Here is a 27,569-nt window from a genome sequence, read left to right on the forward strand (position 1 = left end):
TGTTTTATTTATTTATTCATGAAAGTCAGAGAGAGAGAGAGAGAGGCAGAGGCAGAGGGAGAAGCAGGCTCCCCGCCTAGCAGGGAGCCCGATGCAGGACTCGATCCCAGAACCCTGGGATCATGACCTGAGCCGAAGGCAGACGCTTAACCATCTGAGCCACCCAGGCGCCCCAATACATTTTGATTTTCAAATAAAATCTTTATGGTATACAATTTTGAGTGCTTCAAAACTTTTTCCTCTGTGGAGGCCAGTTAGAGACTCTTGCCTAGGTACTCCTAAGGAGGAATTGAGGTTACATCTCCTATCAGACTCGACTGTCAGTGCAAGGTATCCCCAAAGTACACCCCGTGATCTGTGGACCCACATACCTACTCACCCAACCATTGAGTGCCCACCCTGTAGTGTTGCAGGCTGTGTGCCTAAGTTGCAACAATGAATAACAGTGTCCTCTCTAGTACATGTCAATGTGTTGGGCTGGGGAAGATGAAAGAATGGCAAAACTTTGATAATCGCCACAGCTGGGAGATGAACACTTGGATGTTCATTATACCATTTCTCCTGCTTTTTGTATCATTGATGATTTTCCTAATAAAGTTAGATAACTGTCCTTTTTCTCAAGAGAGAAAGTTAGATTTGACAGATGCCTTTATCACAAGGGCAAGTTCAGCATTCAAGTTAGACCCAGGGTATTAGGAAGAAAAACCCTTGGGGCAGGGTGCAGAAAGTGGTCAGGAAATGCCTCCTGGTGGAGGGTAACTGTTCTCTAAAAGTAGGTGCTTACATTGAGTAAAGAAACCAAAAACTACAGGTCTCACTTGGCCTTAGGTTATTTTGAGAAGGGCTAACAGATCAGGGTCAAGAGTGAGAAACTGGCTTCTACCACATTCCATCCCCTTATCTACCTTTTCTTCCTTCCCTTTTGCTTCAGGTCAGCTGAGGTAAGTAGATATTAGATTTTGGGCCACATCTGAGCACCTACTGTATGTCGGGTGCTGTACATAGGCTTTTGGGTTAGATTCGGATTATACCATTTTATAGAAGATGGAACCGGGAGTCTGGAAATTCCTCAAGGTGTGGGGAACATGACACAAGCAGGTAAGGGCAGTTGGGGAACCCAGTCCTTCCAACCCCAAATCGTGGAAAATAGGTCCGAAAGTTGGGATCAGGCAGAGGTAGCTTCGTGGCTTTAAACAGTCACCGGGCCTCACTGAGCTGACTCAATTTCTCCATCTATAAAAAGGGTACGGTAAAACCGTGTAAGGTTTATTTATTTTTTAAGGATCGGAGACCTTTAAACTGTCAAGATCCTGGCACGAAGGGAGGGCTCCATAAATGGCAGCCATCATTCTTGGACAAGTGCCGGCACATCCTCCCGCCGGGTCCCTCGGGACAGGCCAGGCCCGCCCCCCCGCGGCTCCGGTCTCGCAGTGCTCGCGGCAGGTGGCCCAGCATCTAGGTGCCCACGCCCCGAAGCGAGCGAGGAGCACGGGTGGTGGGTTGGATGACCAGGGTCTCCCCTGGAGGATCCCCTCCCTCCCTCCACACGCCCGGCGCAGGTGAGGTTTCCGGCCCAGGCCACCGGGACAGCGACCCCGAGGAGAGATCGAGGCGGACAGCGCGGCCCGCGGCCGGGAGAGGGGTCCTGCGGGCGCCCCCTCCCTAGCCCAGTTTCACCCCAGGACCAACCCCGGCGCCGGGGCCCGCGGGCTGCGCGCTCTGCGGCTGCGAAAACCCGGAGAGGCGGATCGGAGCGCGCTCGCAGCCAACTCCTCCGCGGTCCGGCCGCCGAGCTGGGCATGCTCAGTGCGGCCGCCGCGCCGCCGTCCGCCAACTCGGAAGCTCGCGCTCCCGGGCCGTGGGGGCGAGAACGCCGGCGGCGGCGAGCCGGCGTCGCCCGCCGCCCCCAGACAGTGGCAAACTTCGCGGTGTCCCCGGAGCTCGCCTGGACGAGACTGATACCTCACAAATAAAATCCAATCCAATCCCCCCCCATCCCAGCCCGAATCATGGAGGCTGTGGCCGCCCGAGTGCCGCCGCCGCCGCCGGCCCCTGCCCACTAGCCGGGGACCAACAGGTAAACTGTTAGGGGGGTGGGGGTGGGAGGAGGAGCTGCGGCGGGGGGGAGGCGGGGGGCTGGAGGAGTCCGAGACGTCCGCGGGTTGGCTGCCCCCGTCGGCGCTCACAGCCAGCCCTCCTCCCCCTTTCCCCCAGCCTCTGGAGGGGCAGCAAAGGGTTAAATCGGCCCCGCGCCACCGTGAGCACGGCCCCCTCCAGCCGCCGCGACCGCCAGCAGCGCGCCTCGGCGCCTGCCCGGAGCCGCCGAGGGGACCGGAGCCTCGGATGCGCCACCGGAGCCCGGCAGGCGTCTAGGAGGCACCGGCCGCTTCTCCCCGTCCGCATCCCTGCCCCCTCCCCCCCCAGGCCTCTCTCCCTCCGCCCCGGCCGGGTCCGCGCCCAGGTGGCGGGGTCTGCGGGGCGCGTGGCGGCGCGGGAAGGATCCCTGCCGTGGAAGAGGGGCGGGGGCGGGCTTCTCCGCAGTCTCTTCCCGGGGCTGGGGGGCCACCCTCACCTTGGGTGAGCACTTGAGCCACCCGCCTAGGCGCCAAGAAAAGTTTTTTTCCCCCCCCGTGCCCCTCCCCCACCCCCTGTCCGGCTGGGGTGGATTTGGGTCCATTGGTGAAAAAAGTCACACGTTCCCATCAGCTGCTCCTCCCCCTGGGGACAGGGTTGGGGGGGGACGGGAGGCTGGCGCCGCGGGAGACCCAGGCGGACCTCCAGCTCCTCCGCCGCCGCCACCGGAGCGGTGCGTCCCGGGGCTGAAGCGCAGCCGGGTGCCCGGCGAAGACTGCCCCCATCAGTGCGTGTCTGCGTGCTGGGCAGCGGCTGCATCCAACCTGCTTTATTCCTGCCTGCAGCGCCACAGTGAGCGAGCGAGGAGGGGGAGAGAGGGAGTCTGTCTGCAAAGTGCTGCTCCCTGGTGCTCAGAGGCGGCTGCTCCAGCTCCAACTCTCATTCATTTCGCCGGTTAACATGAGAGATCATGGCCGCCTTCGGGCTTCTCAGCTATGAGCAGAGACCGCTGAAACGCCCCCGGCTCGGGCCGCCCGACGTCTACCCGCAGGACCCCAAGCAGAAGGAGGTAAGGGCGCCGGCGGCCTCCCCCGCAGCTGGGGCCGCGCTCCGCAGCGCGGACCCGGGGCCAAGTTGGCCCAGCGGGCATCGCCGGCGCTGCGGGGAGAGGGCTCGGGAGGGGGCCAGGCGGCGGTGACCGGGCTGGGGGCTAGGGGACCCCCGGCGGCGGAGACCCAGCGGCTGTCAGTCTCTGCGCTCCACTGGGGTGCTCGCTCTCCGGGTGCCGGGTCGCTTCCCCGTTACCGGGCCTTGCACGGCGCTGCCGACTGCTTCACCGGGTGCCTCTTTGCCGAAACCCTCTTGCTTGCTCTCCCCCGCTTCTGCCTGCTTTATTTTTCTCCCCGCTGCTTCGGTAAATCCTCGTAAACTTTTTGAAAAATGTTGGAATGCAGTGCATCCGACACAGGTCTTACGTTTTGCGCCAGCTGAGCAGGGACGGGGGGTGGGGTGAGGGGGAGACCTTTTCTGTTAAAATTTTCCAGTTTGGAGTGGAAGTCGTTTTTATCGAGGTGATAAATATTTAGCTCTTTGAACGTACTTATTTCTGTATCCCCTTTTCCCTTTAAAAAGAATCAATATTAAGGGGAGCCTGATTTTCGTCCCTAGAGGCGATTGGTTTAATTGCTGGAGGCTGTTTTGTATATGTAAAAGCAGATGGGTTACCTTGGAAGGGAAATAAGTCCCGAGATTGCTTATTTCTTTGAATGAAATTGGAGAAAGCTTGACTCTTGCCTTAGGTACACTAGCTTCAATGTCTAGAGGAACCATGGCATTTTATAGCGATTTATGTGTTTGTCAGTAGTTAAGAAGTAATTATGTAACAACTCTCCAGTTATAATGATCACCCTTGGCTACACAATTTGCCCAGGGATTTGCCTCTTTTTTTTTTTTTTTTTTTAGATCACCTGCTACCCAGCTGTGCTTTCTGAGTTTGCCAGCTGCAGTCCACCCATCCTCTTGTTTTCTTCAGCAAAAAAAACGAAGTGAGCACATTGCACAACTTCTTGCTGGGAATTTAAAAACTCTCTATTAAAAGTTTGGAGGCCCACTGACATCACAGAAAGGACTTTGTAAAGAAGGCAGGAAGGGTCCTTAAGACTTCCCTTTTGATAAAGCTATCTATTTCAGTAATAGAGGAAGAATGCTTGTTTTGGTTAAACTTCTGTTAATGTTTTTAAAAATTAAGGAGTGGCAATTCATTCCTTTTAGAGGCTTAAGCACATAAACATGTTTGAGCATCCGTGGAGTAATTCAGATTGAAGCGGGGAAGGTTTTACAGGTGGTTCTCAGTTGAGGCTTAACATGAGGATGGATTGATGAGATCTTGCAGATTTCTTCCCCACCTATTTCTCTCTGGGCTATTTCCATCCAGATTAAAATGAATTGTTAAGGACTAGAAATAACAGACACTAACGACCCACTGTAACAAAGTTAGTAACTTAAAAATTAGTGTCAGGAAATTTTTAAAAGTTTTGGTGGGGACAAGGATACTGATTGGCTCATCTTTCTCATCTTTTAATGTCTTGCCACATTTTCCAGAGGGAAGTGTAATTAATAGCATCTCCCTAGTTACGGGATGGTCGTCCGGGTTGCCACGTGGGCTTATTTAGTGTTTATTCCTCAGGTCAGCACTCATTCAGGATTGGGGCCTCTCCGATTGGAAAAAATAATTTTGGATTTTAGGATTTTGCAACAGTTTACAGAATTCTAAAACTGGAAGTGACCTTAGAGCCTATTTTATATAACTTCCTTTTGACAAAGGGAAACTGAGGCCCAAGAAAGCTTTACCTGACTTAAAGTGTGTGATAAAGAAGCAGAGGATTTGGACCACCAAACCAGTATTTATGTCAAGACCAATACTGTGTTAAGAAGGATTTATGCTAAATTGTGGTGTTCTGCTATTCCCTATCCCCCAAGGCAGCCAATATTTCATCCCTCTGGAGCACAAAGTTATGTGTGACTGTAGCCAAATTTGAGTACAATATGGAACCAGGTGCTTGGCTGTTCTTGGGTGGTGGTGTGGTGAGCAGTGTTTCACAAGCTTCAGTTATTTATGTTCTGCCTTAAGTTCTCCCCTCTCCCTGTATCAGCTGTACTTTTATTCTAATGTTTTCTTTAACTTTTAAGAAACTTTGTTTCCTAGGCAGCAATACACATGAAGTCATGGATTCACATAAACACATGTAATGCAAAAGTTAGAATCCGATTGTGTGTATGTATAAAATTTTTATCTAGCTGATAATTACACGCACATAGGGCTATACATAATAAAACCAGACTATAACTATTAAAACTTTAAAAAGTTTATCTGTGCATTTAAAACCATTGTTGTGTTCCATCACAGATCTTTGTCCCACATTATGGGAAATGCTGATTTAATGGAGGAAGTATGGGCTTTGAAATTGGGCAGACCTGGATTTGGATTCTGGTTCAGCCTCTTCGCAGTGGTGTGGCCTTGGGCAAGTTGCACAACTTCTCATTTGTAAATTAGTATAATTGTTCTATTCAGAAAATTTTGAGAACCCTGGTTTGAAAGCATTACATTTGTGTGAGAAAAACCCTCCTCCTGGTGCAAGCTATTCTTATTACTATAGCTGTGATTCTTATTATTGTTAGCCAGCGTTAGTAGTGTCCTGGAAAACAGCTCCTGGGAGTTAGGCTGGAACCCTTGAATGAAGATCCCCTATGGAGAAGGAGGGGAGGGTGGGGAGAGCTGGAAACTTTAACCTGCTTGATCAATTGACTGTATTCTTTTTGAGAGCTTGCCCGTGCATTAGCACTCAACGGGATTTTTTTTTTTTTTTAAATATATTGTGTTATAATACTTTGTCTTCTGACTGTCCTCAAGCCTTGAAAACAGAATCAGAAAACTGAGAGTCACCCAGGATTTCCCCTTATTCCTTGTACTCCATAATACGTGTTTCAGGATATCTTGTCTGGTCCAGTTCCCACATATATTTCCAATCCGTCCACTGCTCCCCAGTTTCACTAATATGCTCGACTTCCTTTCTGCTTCAGGCTGACTTTTCTCTGCCCCTGGGCTTCTGTACATGCTGATCTGTCTGCCTGGACACTTGTCTGCCTATCCATTTCACTCCACTTTTCTCACCTTAGTCTGTGGTGAGGAGGGTAGCTCCGGAGCCAGTCTGCCTGGGTTTGAAACTTGGCTCTCCTGTTTATATATCCTTATTCTCCCCATCCCTCAGTATCCGCTCTTATAGTTCCATCAGGCTATTGGAACAGTACATGAGTAATGCATATAAAGCATTTAGACTGACTAGAGTCTGGCATGGATTCAACACCCAAATACTGTCAGGGCCTGTCTCTTCATCCTTCAGGTCTCAGCCCAGCGACCTTCTCAGAGGTCTTTCTAGTATAACCATATAATTTGTAATTTTGTATTTATTTGCATGCTGCCATCCCCCACTAAAGGGTCAGTTTTGTGAGAGCAGGGATGAGCGCTGTTTTTAGGCATCACTAAAGTACCTGCCACCTAGTGTAGTTAGTTCCTGGGATGCTGAGGGCATGAATACTTGTTGGAATGTATGAATGAAAGTGGGAATGAATGAATAAAAAGGAAATCTGGTGATTGAAGGGTGTTAGGGAAAGTCTAGGTTAAGGCAGAAATTATCCTTGACATCCAACCTTGGAGGTGACAAGGCTGAAAGTTAAACCCTAGAAGTAGGAAGGAAGAGGAGTTTACCCTAGGGTAGAAGAGGCCTAAACAGGTGAATAATAAATATTTTCAGGAAGTCAGATTAGTTAGAAAAATAGTTTGGGCCAATAATGAGATTTCCAGCCGAGAGTCCCATCAGTAGAGCGGATGGCTGGCTGGGTGTGCAGCGCAGAGGCTGCCCAAGGACAAGTCCAGTAAACCTTGGGAGGGTAGTGGAAGGAATGGGGGTGGGGGTTGGAGAAGGTGGGTGGGGTAGTGGTGGTGGTGGTTGTGTCTGCATGTGGATAACCCAGACAGGTGTTCTCAAACTTGACCTATATCACCTGTAGAGCTTGTTAAAAACAAATGGTTTTTCAGATTCAGTAGTTAGGAGCCAGGGCCCCATAATTTGCATTTCTAACAAGATGCCTGGTGATCTGATGGCTGCTGGTCCAGGGCCCCACTTTAAGAACGCTGACCTAGAGAGAAGGCATCCAGTTCTGTAGACGCTAGAGAGTTCTGCCTGACGTAGGTAGGGCAACTCTAGGCATCTGTATATGGCTGAGTTGGCAGTAGTTTGGTTTAGCAGCCAACTCAGCCAGGGTGTGGTGGGCTTTTCCCAGAAGCTGTGCCCTCTCTTAGCTCAGATCAAAGGGAATGAGTTAGGAAGTCTCAGCCCCCCTCTAATGGCTTTCTATTACACTTGGAATAACAGATTCCTTACCTAGGCCTTCACGGCCCTACCATCTGGCCCTTGTTCACGTCCACAACCACCACCGGTAGCCAGGCCACCTGGCTTTGAGTTCTGGCTTCATCACTTACTGCCTTTTTGACTCAGATCTCACTTGTGTAATGGGGTTCATATTTGTTCCTACCACATGGGGTTGCTGGAAAGATGAAATGAGATTTGAACCATGTCTGGCACACAGACAGTGCTCTGTTCAGGTAACTACTATTGGGATAACCCCTCTGTTGTTCAAGGGTCCCAGGACTTCCAATTGTATTTATAATATCCATAAGACCCTGTCTTTGAGATCTGGCCTCTGGGATTTGAGTGATCCCTTCCAGACTTGCTGCTCATTCCCTTTCGGGCTGTGCGGTAGGACCAGTGGCCACTTCTCTCTCTTTCCAGTAGGCTCAGCTCTTTGTGTCTATGTTCCTGTCCCTGACTGCCCCTGTAGGTATGTTTCCTGTCATTTGGCTCTTAGGGACTCCCTCTCAAGAAAGCCTTCCTTGTAACCCATCTTTCCTTATCCTTGCTAGCTCATTATCTTGTGTTAGTAGGTTTTGGCAGTGCTGGTCACTGAAATGGTTGCTGATTTTCTCCATGATTTTCCACACTAGAATGTAAACTGCATGAGAACAGGGGCTTGTCTGTGGTGGTCACAGTTTTGAGCTGCCTAGTGCCTGGGATTAGACTAGTGCTCAGTAAATAGTTCTTGCAGAAATTAATAAAATGCAGAAAGAACTCTTAATGAGCAGTTGTATTTATAACATCTAACTGCCCCAATGCTTGTTTTATTTTGGCAAAGTCTGTTAGTTTTCTTGTTAGCATGTAAAACTCTTAAAACACAGTAAACGGTTATTTTAGAGACAGCTGGGGAGGTGGGGTGAGGGGAGGTGAAAATTTGTTTCTTTATAATCTTTGAGAGGGAGGATGTTGATAAAGTTGCCTGGGAAGAGAGGACGGGTTGACCAGTTGCCTGGGGGACCGGAAGAGAACGGGGAAGATTGTCCTCTTGAGATTAATTGGCTGGCTCCTGGGCCCATCATAGACCTCCCTGAATACCAGTGTACTGGGAGGAACATCTGTATGTTTAACTTTTGTCTCATGAGACTCTTAGGCCAGAATCAGTGTAGGAAACACTGGGTCAAAGGCCCTGCTTCTTCCTGCTGCTCACAGAAATGTTGCTACCCAAACTTTGTGGCCAAGGAGTAGAAACCCAAGTGGTTGTCATTTCTCAGGGTCTGCTAACACCTGCAGCAGAATCTTCAAAGATGCTTGTTAAACCTGGAGATATAATGGCCCACCTCAGACTTGCTGAGTCAGAAGTTCTGGGAAGGAGGCTGAGGAATTTGCACTTCAAACAAGCTTTTCAGGTGGTTCCTAAATATATGAAGTTTGAGAGCAATGGCTTTAGTTTGTCTTTATCTTTAGAAAATGTTGAAAACCAGACTCCCCCTTACTTCCTACCCGCTTCCCACATTTGATGTATTAAACTCTTTAAACAAATATACCATTTGAAGTATTAGAACCTTTTGGTACAAAATAGTGCAAATGAGTTAGCTACCTTCCCCCCTGAAGTTCTGTTCTAATAACCATGGTTCCCAGAATAGGCTTGTTTTCTATCAGCTGTTCATGGTTTATAGTAGAATAGAATGCCCTGCCTTGCCATTGAAATAGCCACAGCTCCCTCCTGTGTGCACTTGGCTAAACTGGGGCTTCGGGGAGCAGGTCTTGCTTTGTCCCATGAGGATGTTTTTTGGACTTGTTCAGGGCAGTGGAGTTTTCTGTTTGACTGCGGGCCTGGGATCTCAACTGGGCTCTTTGGGGACTCACGTAAAGCTGTTGATTTGGGGTACGGCCGCTGTCCGTTAGCCTGTTGTGTTTTTCACTTAGGCTGGCAACTGTGATGATGAAATGTGATCCTTTAGGAAGTTAGAAGACCACGGAGTGAAGTCTGGAAGGCATACTTTGTTGGGTGAGCACCAGGTAGGACGGGGTGAACAGAATCCTAGGATGTTCGTTCAGCCCGCACCTCTTGGGGGTGTGTGCGCATACACGTGAGAATGTAGCAGAAGTAGGATGGAGGAAGTGCACGTGGAAACTCCAAGAATTGTGATGTGCTCTGGGGTTCTCCTTTACTGAAGTTCTGAACCCCACTTGTGAGGCTTCTTGACAGACTAGGCAGGGAGTAGAGAAGTTGGAGGGGTCCGTAAGAATGAACACGATTAAAGGTTCTCTTTAGCAGTGTGCTCTGAGCAGACTGAAAGGAACTGGCCGACTTAGCCTGGAGAAGAGCTAACCTCAATCTGAGTAGGGCAAGCCACGTGGAGGGAAGAAGTCCAAGGGCAGTGTAGAGGGAGGTGCCTACCTCCTGCACATTCCTCATAGAGAAGGGAACATGGAAACACTTTTAATTGTCTTTAGATAATGTCTGAAGCTGGTGGTGGTGACAAGAAAGTTCATTATACTGTCCTCTGGATTTCTTTGTTTAGGGAAGTCTACATAATAAAAATGTTATCGTATTACAAAATAGCATGATTTTTACCTAAAAAAATAATAGACGCCTTCATAATCTGGAGGGCTTATCAACCACATGCAAACAACTGTTATCTCTCAAGGATGGGATTGGGGCTGATTGTTTTCTTTTTATACTAATCTTTATTCCAAGCTGTAAAAATACTTGCACACTACTATTGTCATTGGAGGAAATGACTTAAAGAATAATTATTAGGTAATTCTGGTTGAGTTTGCAGGAATGGGTCTTTGTTGTTGGTTCCAAACTAAGCTAGAACCCCTTTAGCTGAGTAGTAGAGGGATCGGGTAGGGTGTAGGCATAGACATGTATGCACCTGATGCCACCAGAAGTGCGGTGAGGTAGGGGTTAGGGCTGTTACGTGAGCAGTCCAGCTCTGCCACTTGCACTCTGTGATTTGGGGTGCTGTGTCCTTTTCCTCACCTACAAGTTGGGAAGAATACCTAATCATCTAGACTGCTTTGAATGTGAGGGAGCATTGTAAACTTAAATTGTTACCCAATGTGAGGTATAAATTCAGTGGTGTGCTAGAGTAGGTATGAACCAACTGATTATTCAAATTCTGAGAATTTTGTCGCTGGTTCATATCATTTTGGTGTCTCGAACTGTGGCATAATGGGAGTATTTACACCAAGGAAATGGGCAAGTGCTATAAATTAGGTTCTTTTTTTTTTTTTTTTAAAGCTAGTTGTTAAACATTTACTAGCACACTACTGGGTATAGGTGTATGTGGCACTTTGTTGACTACTTGACTGTCGTTCTTATCCCAGGATTCCCTTACCTGCTTCCCACAAAAAATTTTTTTCAAACCAGACTGTCAATTAGGTTAGGTAACCTCTCTTGCGGCTTGCAGTGAGCATATGACTTCATTCTGGCTAAAGAGCTTTAGTGGAAGTCTACCTTAGGACTTCTGAAGAATTTTTTCTCACTGAAAAAAGTGCAGGCACAGGAGAAGAAAGCCCTCTCTTAATGCCCTGATAGCTCCTTAGTTTTCTATCTATCTAGGAAAAGTAATTAGAAGATATGATAGTTGGAGCTAGGGCATCCATCTTGTGCCCATGAGGCAACAAACCTGTGAATGAAAAGCCAACACAAGAGGAGGCAATTCAGTGGCTTTATGAAAATTAAGCTACTGAACTGACCTTAGGACCACCTCTCCCTGGACTCGTGAAATAAACAGTAGATGTCCACGTGGTTGAAGCCATTTTGGGCCAGTTGTCAATTTCCTGTAGCTGAAAGCATTCTGATGTTGTCATGGTACTTTTCTTTCTTTATTCCTTTTTTTTTTTTTTTTTTTTTTTTAAGATTTTATTTATTTATTTGACAGAGCGAAAACACAAGCCAGGGGAGGGGCAGCGGGAGAGGGAGAAGCAGACTTCCCGCTGAGCAGGGAGCCCTCCTGTTATGGTACTTTTCATTTATATATTGGCACCTGAAATCATCACAGCATGAGCCCTTCCTTTTTTTTTTTTTCCTTTTCCCCTCCCTTTTCCAGAGAATGCACATTCCAGAACTCTCCTACTCTCTGGTGAAATGGGTATACAGCAAGAGACAGCACCTTAATCTTGTCTGTTAGTAAATTCTGCCCAGTGCCCATCGGAAGCTTAGAGGAGGGCACCTGGGTGGCTCAGTTGGTTAAGCGTCTGCCTTGGGCTCAGGTCATGATCCCAGGGTCCTGGGATCGAGTCCTGCATCGGGCTCCCTGCTCGGGGGGAGTCTGCTTCTCCCTCTGCCCCTCCCCCAGCTTCTGTTCTCTCTCTCTCTCTCTCTCTGTCAAATAAATAAATAAAATCTTTAAAATAAAAAAAAACTTAGAGGAAATGGAAATGGCTTTATTTCCATTTCTGTCAGAAAGGGTTTAGGTGGGAAGGAAGGAAGAGCCCTGACGTGTTTTGTTTGGAGAGGAAGATTCTATGGGTCTGTACCAGTTTGGGGGGAAACCAGGAATGTTCAGAGCTAGAAGGGAACTTTAAAGATGCGTTGTTCTCATTTAATACAAAAGGAAATGGAGTCCCAGAGAGGTTAAAGTGACTTGTTAGGCAGATCTGGGTCAAGCACTTGTGTGCCCTGATTTGTTCTTGAAACTTTACTTGGCCTCCCCTCTGTACACAGCCTCTGCTTCTGGTAAACACCCTCGCCTTGTCCTGGCAGCGACAATTTCTCTGCATTTTGGGGCATCCAGTGTCTCTGTGAGAGCTGGGGACTGTTTAGCTCACCATTTGATCTTTGAGCTTGCCAGAATCTTGAATGGGGTCTCTTGGGCAGAGGGAAGAAGACTCTGGAAGGCTCAGGCACTATTGTGTTTGTGTTTTTTTTTTTTTTTAAGATTTTATTTATTTATTCATGAGACACAGAGACAGAGAGAGAAAGAGAGAGAGAGGCAGGCTCCCCACGGAGCAGGGAGCCCGATGCGGGACTTGATCCCAGGACCCCGGGATCATGACCTGAGCCGAAGGCAGATGCTTAACCAACTGAGCCACCCAGGCACCCTGTCTTTGTGTTTTGTGGTGGAGGGTTCCCAGCTCTATCTATGGCCTCTGGAGTAGATAGCTCTGGCATTGGCCTTTGTGGGCTCTGTGTGTTGGGGATTGATCCCATCTAGTTTTAATTTTCTTGGTTGAGATGTTTCTTTATTTATGCATAGCTCTCTTGGAGATACAAATAGACAAGTTGTACCAGTTGCCTACTACCTGGGAGCAACACTTACATGTGTTCTATATAAATGCCCCCCCCCCGCCCCCGCCCTTAGTTATGAAATGCTATGGCCCCAAGGAGAAGAATTTTAGCCTCTGGGTTTTATTTTCCATGGTTTTTTTTTTTTTTTTTTTTAAAGATTTTTATTTATTTATTTGAGATAGAGATAGTGAGAAAGAGAGCACAAGAGGGGGCAGGGTCAGAGGGAGAAGCAGACTCCCCGCTGAGCAGGGAGCCCGATGCAGGACTCCGTCCTGGGACTCCGGGATCATGACCGGAGTGGAAGGCAGATGCTTAACCGACTGAGCCACCCAGGCGCCCTATTTTCCATGTTTTGAGGGAAGTATTACTGCACATATACATACATATATCTGTGTGTATACATATGTATATATATGTGTGTGTGTATGTGTATGCCAAACTAAGTCAGACATTTAGCCAATATTTTTTTTTTTTTAAGATTTTATTTATTTATTTGACAGAGAGAGACACACAGCCAGAGAGGGAACACAGGCTGGGGGAGTGGGAGAGGGAGAAGCAGGCTTCCCGCGGAGCAGGGAGCCCGATGCGGGGCTCGATCCCAGCACCCTTGGGATCATGACCTGAGCCGAAGGCAGACACCCAACCGACTGAGCCACCCAGGCGCCCCACCATTCAGCCAATATTATTGAGCACCTTGTAGGCCCTTTGCCAACTGTGGCTTCATGAAGATAGGGCCTGAAACTTTATTTTTATTTTTAAAATTTATTTGACAGTGCACGCGCACACAAGCACAAACGGGAAGCAGCAGAGGGAGAGGGAGAAGCAGACTCCCTGCTGAGCAGGGAGCTGGATGTGGGGCTCGATCCCTGCACTCTGGGATCATGACCTGAGCCGAAGGCAGTTGCTTAACCGACTGAGCCACCCAGGTGCCCCTTAAAATTTCTTTTTTTTTTCTTTTAAAACTTATTTTCTACGTCCCTGGCTTTGAGCACAGCACCTGGCCCAAACCTAGGACTCAAAATTTCTTTTGAGAGTAAATGTGACAATAAACCAATGGTAGGAGCATTGGTCCTGGGCCCCCAAAGACTTCAGTAGAGAGCAGTGGTTTTCATTTGGGGGTGATTTCCCCTTCCCCTTAGGGACATTGGCAATATTTTCAGAAATTTGGGTGGTTTGACCGTGTGTATGCACATATGTGCATATACGTGCTGATCCTGGCATCTAGTAGGTGGAAGCCAGGAATGTTTCTGACATTCTTCAGGACTCTGAACAGGGCACCCCTGCCCCCTCCCCCCCACCCCCCAACAAAGGATTATCTGGCCTCAAATGTCAGTAATTCCAAGGCTGAGAAACCCTGGTCTAGAGGAAGTGATAGACTTGTAAATAAGGAATACAATGTTTCGGATATTCTTTGAGAGGAATGTACAAAGTCCTGTGGAAATAAGAGGGAGTGACCCATTTTTTTGACAGGACCTGATAGAGGAGGAGATTTTTGAGTCCGGGACTTAAAGGATGTGTAGGAGTGCATGGGGCTGAGGATGCGGAAGAAAATTAATTTTGGGGAAGAAGGAGCAGCTTGTGCAAAAGGCCAGAAGGAATGTGGGATGTGCTCTGGGCTGTGGGCCTGAGGCATGGTGTGGGATACGCAGCGGGGAGCTGGGCTGGAGAGGGAAGGAAAGGTGGGATCGAGTTACGGGGGCCTTTGTAGGCGTGTTGAGGCATTTGGGTATTATAGTGGAGCTGGTGAGGTGCCATTCCAGGGCGTGAAGTTCAAGGAATGAGATTTAAAGTGACTCATGTTTGCCGTTTGAGGGGACAAGTGGCTCTGAGGGTCATATTGAGGGAAAGAGCCTTGTCTAGCTTGGGTCCCTGACATTCCATGCCTGAGGATGGGTGTATTAGTTCCTTGATGCTGCCATAACAAGTTTCCACAAGCCACTAGCTTAAAACAATGGAAATTCATTCTCTCACAGCTCCAGGGGACGCAAGTCCAAAGGCAGTGTTGGTAGGGTTGCGCTCGCTCGGGAGGCTCTGGGGAGAACCCCCTCCTTCCTCTTCCAGCCTCTCTTGGCTCCAGCTTTTCCTTGGCCTCTTTGGGGCCCTCTCAGTCTGATTTCTGCCTCCGTCTTCACCTGATCTTCTCTGTGTGTCTCTTCCTGGGGTGTGCCTTATACGGACGCTTGTTACTGGTTTTAGGGCCTACCTAGGTAGTCCAGGATCATCTCCTCTTAAGATCTTTAACTTAATTACATCTGAAAGACCCTTTTCCAAAATAAGATAATATTTACAGGTTTTGAGATTTGATGTGGATATCTTTCAGGAGCCCGTTTTTTTGGCCAAAAGGGCTTGGGAAGAAAGAGGAGAGGATTTAAGAGAAAGATTATTTGGGTGGCAGAATTGATAAAGTGGATGTGGGAGGTAAGAGAGAGAGAGAGAGAGGAGTACAAGAATATACCAACATTTTTAGCGGAGGCCATGGTTCCCAAACTTCGTGATCTCAGGGCTTCTTCACAATCTTAAACATTATTGAGGATCCCGTAGAGCTTTTGTTTATGTTGGTTATATCTTGATATTTACTTTATTAGAAATTAAAATTGAAAAATTTTAGAAATATATACCTATTTAATGGTAATAAACCAGTTTCTTGTTAAAATGTTTTTTTTAGGGATACTTGGGTGGCTCAGTCGGTTAAGCATCTGACTTCCGCTCAGGTCATAATCCCAGGGTCCTGAGATCAAGTCCTGCCTTGGGTTCCCTGCTCAGTGGGGAGCCTGCATCTCCCTCTGCTGCCGCTCCCCCTGCTTCTGCTCTCTCTCTCTCTCTGACAAATAAATTAAATCTTTAAAAAAAAAATAAAATTTGTTATGAACAATAACTTTTTATAAACAAAAAAATTTAGTGAAAAGAGTGGCATTGTTTTTACATTTTTGCAAATCTCTTTAATGTCTAGATTCTTACATCTAGTTCTGTATTCAGTCTGTTACAGTATGTTGTTTTGGTTGAAAGAGCTGAAGAAAATTTGGCCTCACACGGATCTGTTGTTGGGAAGTTCTTGGGAACCACAGAGGACTTGGACCTGGAGAGCCCCTGGCTCACACAGTTGGGTAGGAAGATTGATGGTGGTCCCAAGGCCAACAGACGTAGGGCCAAAATAACTTGTTTAATATTTTTCAAAGGGTGGTGAAGGTGGGGATGGAGAGAACAAGATCCTTTCTGAATGTGTTCCATTGGAGATGCCTCTCAGGATTCAAGGTCAGGGTGTAATAGTAGCAGAAGCTAGAAATCTGGATTTGGGTGTGATATGTGCATAGGTATTTCAAATCCTGGCTGTGATACCTATTGAGTGTGCAGAGAGACGGAGAAGCGGGCAGACTGAGGATAGAACTGTTTAGGGCTTGTACATCCTGGACCCTGTCAGCAGGAGCTCTGAGGAGGGCACTTGTTGGGGGAATGGATATGGGGTGATGAGTGGCTCAAGGGGAGAGGTAACATTGGGTGAGGTTCCAGCTACATTGGTGGCCTCTTAGTTCAGCATTTTCTCTCCCCAGGACCTTTGCACGGATGCTTCCTGCTGCTTGGTTGCCTTATTCTCTTTATCTCTGCGAAGTGCTGTTTTCTCAGCACTCAACGCAGTTTATGTGTGATTTGTTTCTTATCTGCTCTGTCTCCCAACCAGTATGAGTTCCGTGGAGCAAGGATCATGTCCTTTTCATTCCCCACTGATCACCAGATGCCAGCAGAGAGTCTGGTATATAGTAAAAGTTAAATATGTGTTGAAAGGATCTGGTAACCAGACGGTCATTTTTAGCCAATGGTTATTAGAAGCCTGGTATGGGGTACGGGGATGCCAGGATGTGTAAGACCTGCTTCCTGCCCTTGAGGGAATGTGACTGGAGGGGTGACACTCCTGTTCACTGGGCAGTTGAAAGTTTCAGTGGGGTGTTGGGAACAAATGAGGGAGGGGTCAGTTTTTTTTGTAGGATTAGAAAAGTCTTCGGGAATGGGGGTGTTTTCCAGGTGACAAGGCCTCTGGGCAGATGGTGTGAGCAAAGGCACAGAGATGGGAAATAGGACATGATCTTCAGGTAAATTGCAAATAGTTCAGTAAGGAGAGAGTATATTGAACCTATAAACTTGAACATGTCTGTAGATTTTTGGGGGCATTGAGAGAGTAGTGGAGCTTAAAACTGCTGGAGAGAGCAGGGATATCTGCTGAACAAGACTGACTTGCCTGGGGCCAGGGGATTGAGGTCCCCAGGGGAGTGACAACCTTGTGCATAGTGTTCTAGATTACTGCCTCTGAGAGAGGAGGGAGGCAGGATTTATATGGGGCTCCCTGTTTATCTTGAGTTTTCTACAGGCATTTTCGGAGTCAGTTTTAATGTGCAAAGATTTCCCTCAGCGGGAACAAACTTAGCCTTCAGCCCACATCCAGCGTACCACAGCTCAGCTATGCAAATGCTGCCTTCTTGTCAATTAAAATTTGGTAGAATTTGCTGCTTTCCTTTTCCAGCCATTTCATTCATGGATTAATCTAATGAGGTTGTTGAGATTAGGACCATTTAAGGCATTGGCAGGAATGAAGAACTAATAAAAATGGTATTTTGTCTGAAGTGTCATTGGGATTTTTTTTGCTAAGACGCTGGTTTACATAAAGGTATGGACGGCTCTATCAAAATTATGTCCAGGCATTGCTACATAATTTACCTTTCTCCTGAGTTCTTTGAGGAAGGTTAATATTAACATTGTTCAGTTTTTTTTTTTTTTTTTTAAGCTTCACATAGTGCTGTGTTAGTAGGCAGTATGGAAAATATTTTTGGGGTCAGAACTGTTTTTACTCCTTGGTCGGTTTTAGACTAAATGGCAGCTCCCTCTTGGAAAAAAAAAGATTCTTTATGAATTGGAGATACTATTTACATTTTGATTACTCACATGAGCTTTGCTTTTAAGTTATTATTAAATAATCAAAATGTTTTTGAAGTTATATTTTCATTTACTTAGTACTTGACATATACCTCCCACTGTGCTAGGTGATGTGGGGGTGTAGAAAAGAAATAGAAGTCTGCTTCTGTCCCTCTAGAACAGTGCTTCTCAAAATATCTGTGGTGAGGGATCAGTTTTTTTTTTTTAAATTAATTTTCAATCTGTTGCAGACTGATAGAAATATGATTAAAATGACTTACTAGGAAAATACAGCTTGAATGTAGTGGCAATGTCAAATTGCTATAAAAGTTTCCAAGGACTTACTCTCTTTTTGCACCTTTCTTTTTGAGGGCCAGTAACAGTTGGGGATCACACTCTGAGTAGCACTGCTCAAGAAATTAACATCTGGGGGCGCCTGGGTGGCTCAGTCGTTGGGCGTCTGCCTTCGGCTCAGGTCATGATCCCAGGGTCCTGGGATCGAGCCCCGCATCGGGCTCCCTGCTCCGCAGGAAGCCTGCTTCTCCCTCTCCCACTCCCCCTGCTTGTGTGTTCCCTCTCTCACTGTGTCTCTCTCTGTCAAATAAATAAAATAAAATCTTTAAAAAAAAAAAGAAATTAACATCTGGTTCACTGACACACACAAAACATTTAGAAAATGACTGACGTATCAATTTATTTTAAAATCGAGGACTAATCCATACATTCAGTATGGTGTGTAAGGTGCCACATTATGTCACGATAGCCAGTGTTGTTTGTGTTGGTCATCCTGAGTGCTTTGCAGGTTTGGTTTTATGCCAGCCTCACAAACACCTCTAAGGTGGGTACTGCTATATCTCCTTTTTACAGATGAAGAAACTGAGGCATGGGGTGGGGGGGTGGACTTACTTAACTTGTTTGAGGTCAGTTGGCTGTATAATGACGGAGTTGGAGTTGGACTTCTGAGCCTGTGTTTTAACTATTCTCTATATATAGTGAGGCTAAAAATGCTGCATGAGTTCAGAAAAGAGAGGATTGGAATGCTTGGAGGTTTCACTGGAGGGAGTAGGGTGTGAGGGGCAGGATCTGAGTGAATGGGGACAGGTTGCGCCCTTTCATAAGGAAAAGCTAAAGGTGGGAGGAGTGGTGAGGTGAGGTACACCCTTGGAGGGGTGTAGTGCCTCTGAAGATCAGGCTTGGAGTCCCAGCAGGCTGGGCTGGGGGGGTGGTGAGGAGCTCACGTGGTCCTTCTGTCGGATTTATCTCACTAGCTCATGCCTAATAAATCTGGTGGGGGAGAGAGTGGAGTCGGGGAGGCTGCGAGGGAGGTGGCTCTAGTAACCAAAGCTTGAAGTAAAAGAGCCCAACCGATCAGGGCTTTAAATAGGACTGGAGAAGAATCGGCAGTTGGTGACAAATTGGTCAAAGGCAATGAGAGGACTGTGGAAAATGCTCAGATTTCTTGGACACTGTTCAGCTAGGATGCTAGGTCCTGTTGCTTGAGGACCTCCATGTGACACATTTTTGTGCTTTGTTTAGTGATATGCTGGGTATCTAGAATTCCTTGATTGCCAAGGGGAGTGAATATGAAGACTCCCCTCTACATTCACCCTGTGACTTCTGGCCTCAACCGGCCAGAAGGTCTTTGTGGAGCCTCAGTTTATTCTTCTTGTCCCATGCCTTAGGTCTTGCCTAGAGTACACACCTGTTTTCACCTCCTCCCGGGCTGCTGTGGTGGTGGTTAATCACCAGAATTGCTTGGATGGTTGGCTAAGCTCCTTGGAAGAAGTGGGAATGAGCAAGCCTCCTGAAAATAAAAAGGATGGATGGAGTCTGAGAAATGTTAACAGGTTCGCTTTCAGACAACATTTTCAGAGGTGGACATTTGTTTTCTTGGCTCAAAGTTGTAGCCTGTTTCCCAGTAATTGACCTAAAACAAAGGAACAAAATTGCCACCATTACCAACAAAAAAGAGAAACTCCCAGTCTCTCTTCCTTCTCTTCCATGCAGGCAGGATGATCACCGGATTTTTCCTACACCCATTTTATCCCTCTCACCCAGTAAGTTTTCCTTTTTATGAATTCGCAGTTCCTTTGGTAGATACTGTACAACGCTCCTTCCTCCAGGTGTGTGCCTAGGATGGGGTCAGGGATGTAATTAGGTGTGAGGTAGAAGGATAAACAAAAGAAGTCAGGTTAGGGGGTAAGTGTGAGTCACTTCACCGGACAGTTAACTTGGGAGAACAGAAACCATGGCGTGTGTTTATGTTCTCTGCCCTCGAGTCACCTAGCACAGTGGGAGGCAGATTCCAGTACTAAGTGAAAAATATGACTTACAGGAGGAGTTTACCTGAGATGTGATCGCAATGCAAGAATTGTGTGGGACTGTGACTTACCTGAGCAATGGGGACTTTAAAGAGAAAACTGTCTTTTGAGGCTGCCTTAAATACAATTTCGGGTGGGATAGACTACTGGACACATTCCTTTTCCTCCTTTATAATCATGCAAATCTAAGAGTTCAAGTATTTTTCTCTGGCAGTTTTCTTAGTTTTTCTGAGAGCTACATCCAGGTGTTTGATATTGGAAGATGACATGCATTTGAATATGATTTGAATATGAATTAATGGGTACAATTATTTAGATAAGAGGGGAATAAATGTTAAGTGTATTTAGATATAATTTGAATCAAAGACTCTCCTACTTTATTTTTTTAAGGATTTTTTTTTTATTTATTTGAGAGAGAGTGAGAGATGGAGCAGGGGGAGGGGCAGAGGGAGACGGAAAAGCAGACTCCCCACTGAGCAGGGAGCCTGACATGGGGCTGGATCCTGGAACTCCAGGGATCATGACCTGAGCCAAAGGCAGATGCTTAAATGGCTGAGCCACCCAGGTTCTCCAACTCTCCCACTTTATTTATTTATTTTCAAAAAGATTTTATTTATTTATTTGTCAGAGAGTGCGTGCACATGAGCACAAGCAGGGGGAACAGCAGGCAGAGGGAGAAGCAGACTTCCCACTGAACAAGGAGCCCAGTGTGGGTGGGACTCAATCCCAGGACTCCAGGTCATCACCCGAGCTGAAGGCAGACGCTTAACCGACTGAGCCACCCAGGCGCCCTCCCGACTGTCCCACTTTGAAATAAGGAGGGACTGCTTGTCTCACCAGGCCACTTATGGGTAGGGTGAGGGCTGTTAATGGAGAATTGACACCTCTAAAAACTGCATGTATTCAACTCCTTGGTGGACATTCCCAACCACTTCATTGGAGAGTTACTGAGTCCCTGGTCATGTGTATGATTTGGGCCTAAGTGTGCTGGCCATACAAAAGATCTATAATTATAATGATGATGATGATTTGATTTTTAAAATACTTAGTGTGAGGGGCACCTGGCTGGCTCAGTCGGTGGAGTGTGTGACTTTGGGTCTCGGTTGTGAGTTCAAGCCCCATGTTAGGTGTAGAGATTACTTAAAAATAATAAAATCTTAAAAAAAAAAACCAAAGCAACGTAGTGTGTACTGGTTACTATGCTGAGTGCCTCACGTGATTTTCACCTTTTTTTAAAAACGGGCATGTGAGGTAGGGGGCAGGTATGTCCATTTCACAGGAATGGGAGCCAGGATTCCAATGTAGTTTGGTTGGAACCACACTAGTCTCCCCAAAGATCTCATTGTTTTGGGGAACACACTGCATCTACCGGGGGCCTTACCCTCATATAGCCACTTAACCTATCTCTCAGCCTCAGTTTCTCACCTTGTAAAATGAGGACCTGTCCTGTCTAAGCCACTTGGTTATTTAGATGAACACGAATGTGCTGCTTATTAATGGCCAGCGAGTGGTAGTCTTCTTACCATGGTTTTCTTGTGGTCTGTTTTTGCCTGCTCCTCTGTATAGGTGTAAAGGACTTGCTGTTTTGTGTTGAGCTCATATCCTTTGGTTTCCCCTAGGTCCCCCCAGTTTCTGATTGATGGCCTGCAGGTGTGGTTTGGATGGGGTGAATATTAATAGCAATGTAGATGAGGGTGGGTGTAAAGAGCTGAGTTTCAGATGTGGCTTTGATGCAAATGTGGCCCTGGTGTTGGAGATGTTGGTGGGGGTGGGGGAAGTGCTCGGTTGCCTTTTAGGGGAGTCTTGCTCCCTTAGGTTAGTTTGGCTCCTGCCTTGGCCCTCCTCAGGAGGCTGGTGGCATTTTGGCAGCAATGGGGGGCCCCCCCGCCCCTCCTTTTTTTTTTTTTTTTTTTAAAAAAACTTCTCAGGCATTATGTGACACCTTAATTAGAAGAGATCCAAATTAATCAGTCCCTATTTCTGTGGTGTGGGAGGCCGGCCGGGGTGTCCACTTACGCAGAGTCTAGTGATACTGTTGTAGACTTCTCTCAGCTATTGTAGACTGCAGTGGTGGTCCTCTTGATGCTGCCAAATGGCTTGAATCCTGATGTGGCGGGGGGCTGGGGGGGTCTTGCCATGAGGGATAGAGCAGTGCTTCTCCTCTCGCTTTCCCTACGGGTATGTATGTTTTAGTTTCCCAGGGCTGGCAGAACAAAATACCACAGACTGGACAGCTTCAGACAATGGGAATTTATTTTGTCGCTGTTCTGGAGGCTAGAAGTCCTCCTCAAGGCAGGGCCGCACCTAGAAGCTCTAGGGGGGATCCCTCCTTGCTTCCTCCAGCTTCTGGTAGCCCCAGGCATTCCTGTGCTTCTGGCAGCACAGCTCCCGTTCTGCCTCTTTCTCCCCTCGGTCTTTTCTCCTGTAAGGACACCCGCCATATTGGATTAGGACCGACCCTCATTCAGTGTGACCTCATCTTAACTTCGTTCTATCTACAAAGACCCTATTTCCAAATAATGCCATATGCACAGGTAGAGGGGTTAGGACTGACATATCCACCTACAACAGTGTGCCTACAGGGTCTATCTCTGGATCCTTCTGTACACGTCCCTGGTTGGTCTGGGACTAGATTTTGCCTTCTGGGTCCTGGCTCAGGAGGCCCTAGGTGTCCGGTTTGGTTTTCTCAGGAACTTCAAGCTAGCAACCATCTCCCTTTTCTCCTGTTTTCTTCCACCATTTCCTTCCCTGGATTTTTTCTGGTGCCATGAAAACCTGCACAAGGCCCTCCCGTCTTAGATCTCCCTCTACCCCATGACCCCATTTTCCCATTTCTCTCCTCTTTCTCCAAACTTTTCCAGAAGCTTCTTGTGTGCTTTCTCCTCCACCTCCTCCCACTTCCTCTGCTCCTTCCAGTCTGGCTTCTGCCGTCGTCATTCCACCGAGACACCCCTCACTGAGGTCACAATGACAGCCACATTCCCGGCGGCACTTACTCATATTGATCTTTCTGTTGGTGAAGCCACGTTTTCTCTCAGCTTCTGAGATAAAACATTCCTGGTTTCCTTCTCTCTTCTCTGGCCATGCCATGTCTCCTTGAAGGCTTTTCCTCCCCTACCTGGCCATTAAATCAGAACTGCATTTTCTGTGGGGTCTGTCCTAGGCCCTTGTCTCTTCTCACTTTACCTTCTCCTTAGGTGCTCTCAGCTGCCACCCCAGGCCTCAGTTACTACCTGTACGCAGACAACTCACAACTTTACAGCACCAGCCTAGACTTCTCTGCATTTTAGACTTGTGTATTTAAGTGCCTATAAAAATATTTTGTCTCTTTTGCTACCTCAAACTTATGTTTAAAACTGAACTTGTGGGGCACCTGGGTGGCTCAGTTGGTTAAGCAACTGCCTTTGGCTCAGGTCATGATCCCAGGGTCCTGGGATTGAGCCCCATGCCTGGCACCCTGTTCAGCAGGGAGTCTGCTTCTCTCTCTCCCTCTGCCTGCTACTCTGCCTGCTTGTGCTCTCTCTCTGTCAAATAAATAAAAATTCTTAAAAAAATAAAATAAAACTGAACTTGTGATCTGCTCCTCTTCCTTCCAGCCCCCCCTCCACCATCCCCTAACCCTGCTTACCCTATCTTAAGCGATATTACCATCCCAGAAATCTGGGGCATGTTCTTTCTTGACAATCTCCTTTGTCATTTCATCCAACACTTCAACAAGAAGTCCAGTTGAGTAGCCCTCTTAAGTAGCCCTTTATATTTCCTCTCCTCTCTACCTGTGTCACCACCATCTTGGTCCTAGCTATGATCATCTGATGTCCTGACTCTTATGAGAGTCTGTTAACTAGTTCCCATCCCTTTGCCCCGTAGTCTCCCATTTAATCTGACCTAACTCCAATCGGTTGTCCACACTGCAGACCTATTCAGATGGGATGATGTCACCTCTGCATAAAACCCTTTACTGTTCTTTTGATAAAGACAGAAGTCCTTCACTTGGTTCATAGTACCCTGTGTGATCTGTCCCCACCCATAGCTCAGCCTCTGGTCACACCTGAGTCCCTTCTGCTTTTGCATGACAGCATTCTTTCTTTAATTTTTCCAATCCTACAGGCTTTATACGTGCTATTCCTGTCCTTCTTGTTAGGCACACATATGCCCATGATTGCTATGCCTTTCTGATGCATTGACCCTTTTATCATTATGATTTGCCCTATTTTATCTTTAATAATGCTTTTTATCTTGAATTCTACTCTGTCCAGTATTAATATAGCCACTCTAACCCTCTTAGGCTCATTGTTTGCATGGTATTTATCTTTTTCCATCCATTTACTGTCAACATATCGTCTTTAAATTTATTTATTTTAAATTTTTATTTTTTATTTTATTATTTTTAGTAAACTCTATGCCCAACGTGGGGCTCAAACTTACAACCTCAACATTAAGCATTGCATGCTCTCCTGACTGAACCAGCCAGGTGCCCATCTTTACATTTAAAGTGCAGCAGATAGTTGGGTTTTGCTTTGTTTTTTAAAAGATTTTAAATTCCAGGGGCGCCTGGGTGGCTCAGTCCTTAAGCATCTGCCTTCAGCTCAGGTCATGATCCCAGGGTCCTGGGATCGAGCCCCGCATCGGGCTCCCTGCTCAGCGGGAAGCCTGCTTCTTCTCCCTCTCCCACTCCCCATGCTTGTGTTCCCTCTCTCGCTGTGTCTCTCTCTGTCAAATAAATAAATCTTTAAAAAAAATAAAGATTTTAAATTCCAGTTAGTTAACATATAGTGTACTATTAGTTTCAGTTGTACAATATAGTGATTCAACACTTCTATACAACACCTGGTTGTTGTATACATCACAAGTGCACTCCTTAATCCATCACCTATTTCATCCGTCCTGCCACCCACCTCCCCTCTGGTGACCATCAGTTCTCTATAGTTAAGAGTCTGTTTTTTGGTTTGTCTCTCTCTTTTTTTTTTTCCCTTTGCTCATTTCCTTTGTAACTTAAATTCCACATATGAATGAAATCAAGTGATATTTGTCTTTCTCTAACGGACTTAACTTTGCTTAGCATAACACTTTCTAATGCCATCCATGTCATTGCAAGTGGCAAGATTTTCTTTTTTACGGCTGAGTAATATTCCATTCTATCTATCTACCTTTCTGTGTATACCACATCATCTTTATCTATTCATCAGTCGATGGACACTTGGGCTGCTTCCATGGGGTTTTGCTTTTTTATGCATTTTGAAAATCCCGGTCCTTTCATTGGAATCTTAGTTCATTAACATTTAATTATCATTTCATTAATAATTTGATATGGCTGGATTTAGGTATAACATTTTACTGTTTTTTTCCTGTGTCTCGCTTTTGGATTATTAAATTATTTCTTATAATTTTATATAATTTTAATTTACCTATTGATATTTTAGTTATACCTCTTTATGTTGTGGGTTTTTTTGTTTTGTTTTTTGTTTTTGGTGATTGTTCTAGGAAGTATAATATATATCCCTAACTTTTCACTGTCTTAATATTGTACCACTTTATGCAAAATGTCAACCTTACCATCATAAGGTCCTCCTCTTAACTTTGTTAACTCCTACTTCTCAGACAGAGCTCGGCTCAAAGGCCACTTCTTCAGGGAATTCTTGTCTGATTTCTGAGACTGTTAAACCCCTATTATGTGCATCCTGAGCAGGTGGTGCTTCTCCTTGGGGGCATGTATCGCTTGTAATTTTTCACTATGGAATCCCTGGTACTTAGCGCAATGTTGTATATTTATTTATTTGTTGGTTGAATGAAGGGGAGCCCTGAGTTGTGGTTTGAAGAAGGCAAAAGATTTCATGATAATGTACTCCAGGGGATGGGAAAGGCATTATGTAAGGCTTAGAGGCTGAAAAGATGATTTATGTGGGAAAGAATATAATAGTCAAGTAGATTAAATGAGTTAAAATATAAAAATAAAATATAGCTCTAAGTTTTTATAACCGTAACCACCATTTATAGAGCACTTAATACGGGCCAGGCACTGTGTTAAACTCTTTGTACATTTTATCTTACATAACCTCAACCCTATTGAGTTATTCTTGCCTCATTTCAAAGGAAGCAACTGAGGTATGGAGAGGTCAGTTACCTTGTTCCCCATCACAGGTAAGGGCTCTGCATTCAAACCCAGATCTGTGTGATTTTAACACTTAGGATGGGAGTGAGACTGAGAGGTGGAGCTTGATTGTTCAAGGCTTTTAGTGGCTGTCTGAGGTAACTGTGTTTTGATTTGGAGACACAGTTAGGTGGAGGGATGGCCCGCAGACACCACTGAGGGTTTTGAGGGGGTAGTGTTGGATGCTTCCAGTCCTTAGCCCCTTCTGGGGAAAAGAAGGAACAACGTGGAAAACCTTCTGAGGCTTGTGAATAGGGGAGGGCAGAAAAGAACACTTGTTTGAGGAGGATTCATCAGGGCCTGTGGGCAGGATAGATTCAGGTAAAAATCTAAACAGAGGAAGGGAAATACATGGGGAGCAGTGGCCAGGGCCCACTGTGATGGCAGCTGCAGTTTAGAGAGGTGGCTGTCGTGTTTTAAAGGAACAAATATGAGACATGTTTTGAGAGACATGTAGATAGAATTGGTGAGGGATGAGGAGAGAAAGATTATTCCCCTATCTTCTGGGTCATTTATATCTGCCAACTCTAGGTGTTGCCTAAAGACCATTAAATATATCCATGCTGGGGATTATCACAGCTTCATTTCTCAAACTGGGATCTGCGAACGTCCTCAGGGGTCTGGGAGAATGCTCTTTTCAGGGAGAGGTGGGCAAGGCTGGGAAAAATAGTTATAAAGCTGTTTTTAAAAATTTGTTTGGGTAAGGCCATAACTAACTTCTCTGCCTGACTAGCACATAGAGGGACATTTTTCTATTTCTGTGGCATTATCATTCCTGGTGGACCTTTCTGTCCGATCATTGAACAGTCATTGAGCTAGTGTGTTAGACACGAGTAGGTCACTAAAGAGATAGGGCATGTCTGCACATGTTCTGTGGGTTAGATGAGAAGTCTGGAGGAGGTTAAGTATGTGTGTGCTTGCATATGTGTGCATCTGCATATGTGTTTGCATGCATTATCTGCTTTTGAAAAGGTCATTGAAAGTTGTCCTGACTGGCCCACAGACCCACCGACCCTACCTACTTACCTACCCTCCTTCCTTTTCTTCTAAGATTTTATTATTCATTTATTTAGAGAGAGAGAGAGTGAGCACGAGCAGGGGGAGGGTCAGAGGGAGAGAGAATTTCAAGCTGACTCTGTGCTGAGTTTGGAGCCCCATGTGGGGCTTGATCTCATGACCCTGAAATCATGACCTGAGCCGAAATCAAGAGTTGGACGCTTAACCAACTCAGCCACCGAGGCATCCCTCCCTCCCTCCCTCCCTCCCTCCCTCCCTCCCTTCCTCCCTCCCTCCCTCCCTCCCTCCCCTCCCTCCCTCCCTCCCTCCCTTCCTTCTTTCCTTCTTTCTTTCCTTCCTTCCTTCCTCCCTCCCTCCCTCCCTCCCTCCCTCCCTTCCCCCCTTCCCTCCCTCCCTCCCTTCCTTCCTTCCTTCCTTCCTTCCTTCCTTCCTTCCTCCCTCCCTCCCTCCCTTCC

The 27,569-nt window shown here is 46.5% G+C and overlaps 1 protein-coding gene across 1 annotated transcript in view; it reads left to right on the forward strand.

The window, feature by feature from the left end:
- The first annotated feature begins 1,909 nt into the window (after window positions 1-1,909).
- MED12L (mediator complex subunit 12L) overlaps window positions 1,910-27,569 on the forward strand; it is a 317,050-nt gene continuing 291,390 nt past the window's right edge. Inside the window, exons 1-2 of the mRNA XM_034997061.1 lie at window positions 1,910-2,077; window positions 2,919-3,142. Coding sequence (XP_034852952.1) covers window positions 3,044-3,142 — 99 coding nt within the window. The 5' untranslated portion in view covers window positions 1,910-2,077; window positions 2,919-3,043. The remainder of the gene's footprint in view (window positions 2,078-2,918; window positions 3,143-27,569) is intronic.

This window comes from Mirounga leonina, unplaced genomic scaffold (genome assembly GCF_011800145.1).
Source record: "Mirounga leonina isolate KUSES-001 unplaced genomic scaffold, KU_Mleo_1.0 Mir_115, whole genome shotgun sequence".
NCBI classification, from domain to species: Eukaryota; Metazoa; Chordata; class Mammalia; order Carnivora; family Phocidae; genus Mirounga; species Mirounga leonina.